At 37.3% G+C, this 7,418-nt stretch overlaps 1 protein-coding gene across 1 annotated transcript; it reads right to left on the reverse strand.

Moving 5' to 3' along the window:
• Nucleotides 1-2,469: 2,469 nt before the first annotated feature.
• On the reverse strand, nt 2,470-6,262 carry LOC126783144 (glucan endo-1,3-beta-D-glucosidase-like). Its single transcript, XM_050508554.1, has 5 exons — nt 6,022-6,262; nt 5,221-5,885; nt 4,239-4,562; nt 3,372-3,699; nt 2,470-2,721 (listed from the first exon to the last, which is right to left on the reverse strand). Exons 1-5 carry the CDS (start codon nt 6,089-6,091, stop codon nt 2,552-2,554), a joined length of 1,557 nt encoding a protein of 518 aa, XP_050364511.1. The 5' UTR covers nt 6,092-6,262; the 3' UTR covers nt 2,470-2,551.
• Nucleotides 6,263-7,418: the final 1,156 nt, after the last annotated feature.

Genomic DNA, 7,418 nt, shown 5'->3' on the forward strand with positions numbered 1-7,418 from the left:
GTTTTATTGGGTACTTGTTTGTATGAACTTCTGATATTATTTCAGATCTTTGTAATCAGGGGTTTAGGCTTCACGTCCCCCCCCCCCCTTGTATTCGATAGTTTTATTAATGTAAGCTGGATGGTAGTCATACAAGCCCGTTATTATAAAAAAAATCATATTTATATCATGCAATTAGTCCTATAATTTATGGGCATGTTTACTTACTCATAATGAATTTCATCAGTAATAGGTGGTTAAAGGAATAAGTGACAAAATGGAATTAATAAAGAGATTTTGAATTCCATTAAGCGTTTACTTACTGTATGAAATTAGAATTAGAAATTGAACTAATTCCAGTTTGATTACTAAAATAACTCTAAAAATGAATATAATCACTTTCTAGAGCGGAGCCCCATTTTGAAATTAAAGTGTGGAGTTCCTTATTCGATTAATTTTTCGGTCATTTTTTCACATCTCCACCATTCAGTAGTTAAGTATGTATGTGTAGATCATCCCTACAAATTTTCACCCAATTTGGTGATCGTTAAGGTATCAAAACACTAGTAAATCTATGAACTAACCGAATTTGTCCAACTAGAACCATTATTGTAAATCACAATTATGAAAACTCAAACATTCACCAAATTGAATGAAATTTTGTATGGATGATCAACCATACATACTTAACTATTGAATGATGAAAATGCGAAAAAGTAACCGAAAAATTAGTCAAATAAGGAACTCCACACTTTAATTTCAAAACAGGGCTCCGCTCTAGAATGAGACTATATATATACCCCATTTTGAAATTAAAGTGTGGAGTTCCTTATTCGATTAATTTTTCGGTCACTTTTTCACATCTCCACCATTCAGTAGTTAAGTATGTATGTGTAGATCATCCCTACAAATTTTCACATAATTTGGTGATCGTTAAGGTATCAAAACACTAGTAAATCTATGAACTAACCGAATTTGTCCAACTAGAACCATTATTGTAAATCACAATTATGAAAACTCAAACATTCACCAAATTGAATAAAATTTTGTATGGATGATCAACCATACATACCTAACTATTGAATGATGAAAATGCGAAAAAGTAACCGAAAATTAGTCAAATAAGGAACTCCACACTTTAATTTCAAAACAGGGCTCCGCTCTAGAAGGAGACTATATATATATACAGTCCTTCGTGGATGTGGAGGTCCGCACTACTGTTTTGGTGCGGATTTCCATTTTTGCACCACTTTTCGATTGCATTTCTTCATCTCCACCGTCTCTGTAAAATTTCAGTCAATTTGGTAATCGTTAAGGCCCTCAAAATTGTGTTTTTTTGTTAAAAACATAAACGGTTCATGTTTGATAGAATTCAGTCCGTCCATTTGTTTTTCGATTTTGAGGACCTTAACGATCACCAAATTGGCTAAAATTTTGCAGAGATGATCTACAAAATATTACCTAGATATTTCACGGTGGAGATGAGGAAATTCGATCGAGAAGTGGTTCAAAAATGGAAATCCGCACCAAAACCATTGGTGGAGACCTCCTTATTTGAGAAAATCTGTATATATATATATATTAAACATGATGTTACATATTAACATCAACTTCCTACATGTAACTCTTTTGTGCCAAAATTTGTCAAAATTATTTTTGTATTATTTTTTAAGTTGAGGAAGTCACAAGGGTTAGATAACAAAAGTAAACATATTTCTTATCTCTTTTGGAAAATATATCATATTAATAGAGGGTATTATCGGAAGAAATATTGATTCCTGATGTTTCAATCTTAATCCCACCTCCTCTCTTGGATTTTCAATTCTGGATAATTCCGGGTTGTTAAGGATTTAATTCCTGATGAAGAGATGGGACACACACATGTTACAATTCCACCATGTATAAGCAATATTCTAAATGTCCCGATATATCCTCGATATATCCCCGATATATCCCCAATATTAAGAAAACGATACGATAAGTTGCTTATCCATCGTCAGCCCGAAAAATCAAGTCAAATGACGATATATCGGGTCTCGGTTTAACCCGATATATCAGTGTTTTTTTTTGTTTTTGTTTTAAAACCACATCGTTTTGAAAATAATTTGAAGAAAATGAAAGTTTCGTCGATAGCATTCGATGACGAGAGAGTTTATGATAAATGATCACTTCTATTTTTATTAATTAATACTATTTATGTATTTTAATTGTCAAAACAATCAAATATTTTTTTATGAAGTTTATTTAGTACATTTATTTATATAAGTTTTAATTTCTCAAGTTTATTTGGTATATTTTAATGTATATGTTTATAAATATATTAAATTTAATTAAAAATTAGTAAAAACGATAAATCCGATATAATCTGATATATGTCAATATATCCCCGTTATATTCTTATTTTACAAAACCGATACGATGCTGAGAACCGCTATTGAGACCATTGTGTATAAGTAAACACTAAAATTCTCTATACCCGAAATCATCCACTCACGTTTCAATTTTATTCCCAATAAATAAACATGCCATATAGGTAATCCCTTATCCCTCTGAAGCTAAGCAGTCTTTATAATCAGAGGAACAAGCTATAAACTAAAAACAGAAAAATGTACACCAGGACTTTGTTCCTTAACATATTCCCAACTTCAGAATATCCATCATTTGATGATATCTGATTCATCTTTGTCGCTGCCACATGTAGACTGCTGCTTCCTCCACCAGGGTAAACACAAGCATTGTAACCTACAATTCAAGTTGAACTAAACAGTTAAAAGAGGCCCACAATCTAAATCAAGCTGGTTATTGAGATACAACTGGAAGATAGTAGTTCCTGATTTAATTTACATGTTTCTGTCTTGAAGCTATAGTAGGGCAACAACAAAACTCATGGTCTTTATGATTTCTATTAATTGACCGTTTTCAATTATTAGTCTTTGAAAGCAAAATTACCACTTTTATGGTATGAATAATTCACAGAGGAAAAATGATGGTATGAATAATTCAGAGGAAAAATGATGCAAACATTTACCAATAGAGTTCATTCTCTTGTCTACACCAGAAACAATACAGCTCATTCTCTTTTAGATTTCTACTCATTTACTTTATCAATTATTAGTCCTTCAAAACAATCATGCCGACTCATAATATATGAATTATTCAGATATGAAAAATGCAGACTAATCTGGAATCTTAATTTACCCCACTTTTGTTGATCACACAATGTAACAGTTGACATGAACTTAGTATGGCCAACAGGCCAAGTGGCAACCACTTAGTTTGATTTGTAACGTGGTGTCTGTAGCATACTAGCATTAGTTTTTAGATTTATGGAATTTTTATTTTTATTGAGAATGTTTTAGATTTATAGACATGAGCTTCATAGGAAAACTTACTGGGGTTTGAGGAGGTGAGTGTTGCTGTTTGTGAAAAATCACAATTCATTGGATCAGTGCCAACAGTGTGGTAGTAGAGATTCATGGCATAGGCAGCATGGGATGCTACTGTGTTAGGGTCGAAACAGGCACCTCCTGGTTGGATTGCGCTGCAATCAATTCCATGGCCACAAGCATAGTCGAGATTCGCCTGCAACTGAGCATCAGATACGCCACTAGTTTTGGGCACACACCATTTTGATGAGGTAGTAGGCTTTGGTGAAGGAGTCACTGATGGTGTTGATGGAGTAGGCTTCGGTATAGGAGTAACTGATGGTGTTGACGGAGTCTGAGAATAGAGAGAATCAAAAAATAAAAATAAAAAATGGAGATCATGCCCTCAAGAATAGAGGATTTTCGTTTGTATCAGAAAAATACAACAGTTTATAAAAGGCTGCAGAAAGGTAGGTGTTACTGAGACTATCATGCTCCTACTATTATTGTTCTTTTTCGATATCTTCCTACATTAGTTCAGACAGTCAGAACTGCACTTACTAGTTTGTAATTTCCCATTTCTCAATTACTCAATAGTAGGTCAAATGTGTTTCACTTAAGAATATGCATTGACAGTTGGACTAAAGAATAAGCAGTCACGAGTGCATAAAGACATTTTAAGGGTGCCAATAATTTCTCCATTTAAAACCAGATCAATTTCTAAAAACTTATGCTATAGTCATTATGTCATGAAAATGATATAGTCACAATCGATCAATATGTGGTTTGAGATTGAGGATATCAACCGCATAGTAGCCTTTCAAGTTCAAAAGAAGCTGAGGTAAACTTTCTATGTAAACAATCAACATGGATGTAGAAAGTTATTGCGTCTACCTGGCTACTCTTTGAGAGACCAGCATCATACGTGGCGGTTAAGTCAGGCTTGAACAGCCCGAACGATCGCTCAGAGGTTGGACCAGGTTTCAAGTCCTCATCATATAGAGCAAAGATATATGTCTCCACAGGTTTTCCAGGAATCAATGGAGTGCCAACCATGGATCTTAGGTGCTTAATTAAATTGCCATTGTAGGCCTTTGCATTCTCAACACCAGGTCCAACTTCATTGCTATCTCCACGGTATGGCCATCCTGTCTCGGCCACCAAAATATCAATGTCATTGAACCCAATTGCATTCAAGGCAGACTTCACAGCATCAACCTGCGGAACCAAAATTGGTCACAAAACTCATTAATCATAGAATTCCATTACAAACAGAAGCCACATCCCTTCAACTATTCATAGTCTAAAAGATTTCAACTTTATTTCATGGTCATATAGATGTCCAACATTATTTCATGACCAATGCATTGCTACTATAGTTTCATTTAACATTTTTCTCCAATAGTAGGGGGCATTATATTTTGTTTTTCCTTCTTGTCTATAAACACCACTCTTCTTATTTTTTTACCAGAATCATTTTCACCAGAGACTTGTTGTAAGGGCCAGCCTGTGACATTGTCACCATGCATAAGGTCACATCATTATTCATGTGCTTAAAATGCCCCCATCATTTCATCCATGAATAGAGAACCCTATTGTATGAATATAGATGTTTTTGCCCTAACTTTTATGAAAACTTAAATACTATTATGTAAATAAAATAAAAACTAAACGAATGTCGCAATAAGAAAAGGATGAAGAAAATGAGTCACCCTAGAAGTCTAGAACTGTAGAACAGTAGAAAGTATTCACAAACGCCGTGTAGCCTAGCGTAGTTTACTTGCCAACACCTGTCCGTTGACTACTGTTGACCAACAAATCGCCGTAATAGAAATGGTAAATTACGAAAAGGCCCTCGGATTTATTGAGTTCGTACCTGAGCGTCGAACATGTTCATGTACTTGATGCCGGAGCCGGAGTCGACTCGCCCCGCGTTGGGCTGGAACAAGCAAAATGCCAGCGTCTCGGGTCTCGGGTCGCTTTGGTACGCGAAAAACGGGTACGGGTTGACGGCGAACGGCGAGGCATTGTCTCTCTGGAACGCGAGCAGGTCCTTGAGGACGTCGACCATGGCCGGGTTAAACCGACCCGAAGAAGGCGGGTAGGACTGGGACAGCACGTTCATGGCGTGGACGGTGGAGACCCTGACCTTGCCGCAGAGGGAGGCGGAGGAGAGGGCAGACTGGACGTTTCGCATGGCGGGGAGGAGCTGCGAGATGAGGCCTTGGTCGTTGGAGAAGAGGACCTCATTGCCGACGTTGATGAGGGTGATCTTACTGGCGGGGTAGAAGGGAGCAACATTGGAGTTGATCCACCGGGTGGCGGCGTTGGGGTCGGCGGCGAGGGAGGGAATGTCGCCGTTGGCGATTCCGATGACTATGCCGACGCCAGTGTTGGCCAGGGCCTTGATGACTGCGGGGTCGGATCCGTAGAGGCGGACTTGCTTGATGGATGTGGATTGAAGAAGCTTCGCGGTGGCCTCCAGCGGCGGGAGGTTGTCGGCCACCTGGCCGTAGTTGACGCCGATGAACGACTGCGACGCTGCAGATTCCAAAAGGGTAGTTATAGAATACGAATACGAATATTTAAATAGAGAATTGAAAGCAAACTCAAAAGTGGTACGAGTGTGACGAAGAACTTTGCTGTTGTGGGTTTAAAGTATTAGTTAAGAACTGACCTGCGGAAGTGAAAGCGGCGATAAAGAGGAAGAGGAAGATTGGGAGTTGGGAAGTGAGAGATGATGCCATGGGTTCTTTCTTTCTGTGTTGTTCTGATTCTGCAGACGATGATGAGAATAATAAGTAAACGACAATGGAAGAGACGGTGGGGGTGATAAGGTGTAATGGTAAAGAAGCTAGTAATGATAAATCGAGCAGAGAGAACAATCTTAGGTGAGCTGAGATTGACAGACCACTCTGTCTCCGGTGATGGCTTGCGATGATGATGTTATATTTTCATGTGTGTATTTTTATAGGCGATTTCGGGCATCTTGTTTGGGTTAATAGATGAAAATAATAGGAGGTGATACTGCATTAGTGTTCACATACAGAGTCACATAGGGTCCAGTAATGTCAATGTTGTATCTACTCCAACCATCCGCGTGTAATGAGGACTAATGAGTATGATACTACTTAATAGGAAGACTTCAGTAAACGACCAAACAATGACTTTCACTTATTCTTAATCTGTGGAATTTCGAAGAATCAGATTTATTCTCCAGAACTAGAATATAAACTAAGTTTCATATTTATTGATCATTTCCGCCATGAATTGGTAAGCCAATTACTTATCTTCCTATATAGTTGTGTCCCTGCTTAATTCATTTTCTGAAGATTTTCTTTTCAATGTCACATAGGGGTTATATGGTACTAGAAGCACTGATGCAATGTCTGTCAACACAAATGGGGAAGTCTCACCATTTATGAGAGATAGCAGGGGATTGGTATGAAAAGACCGAGACCTTCCAGATTAAACAGACTACTGAATAGTAAGCATATTGTTCAGTAAATCTCAGTTTATCAGAAAAATCCAGGAATCGTCAAAGCCATCTCTATTTGAAATTTGTAGTGGAGTGCCGTAATAATGTAATAAACTTAAAGTATTTCTTTGTGTCTTTTGGTAGAACGTATAATGATCCATGCTTGAGTATAAAGGTATGCGACTATGGTCAAATGTGAATTTCTCGTGCATGATTGGTAGTCATGGAATCATTTAGTCATCATGAGTGTTATGTGCATTAGTCTAAGCCTCTAAGGGAGATGTGATTTCTTTGACCTTGAGCAAATCGTTTATGTGCCAAGAAGTTTCCTTGTATTTACTTGGATGAATATCTTTGAGATTGGTTCTAATCAATAATTGTAACTGTTCGAAATGGATAAAATCAAATTCATGAGAGTGGTTGCAGTATTTCTTAGCACATCACTAAAAGCATTTTCCCAGACTTTGACACATTGCGCCTCGACTTCCAAGTCATGTTTCTACGTATTGTTTTTTGTGGAATTCCACATTATAAAGTAAAATACTGCAGTAGTTGGAAAGGAGAGTGAAAAGTGTTAGGAGGGTGGCGTGGCGAGT

This window comes from Argentina anserina, chromosome 2 (assembly GCF_933775445.1).
Source record: "Argentina anserina chromosome 2, drPotAnse1.1, whole genome shotgun sequence".
Classification (NCBI taxonomy): Eukaryota; Viridiplantae; Streptophyta; class Magnoliopsida; order Rosales; family Rosaceae; genus Argentina; species Argentina anserina.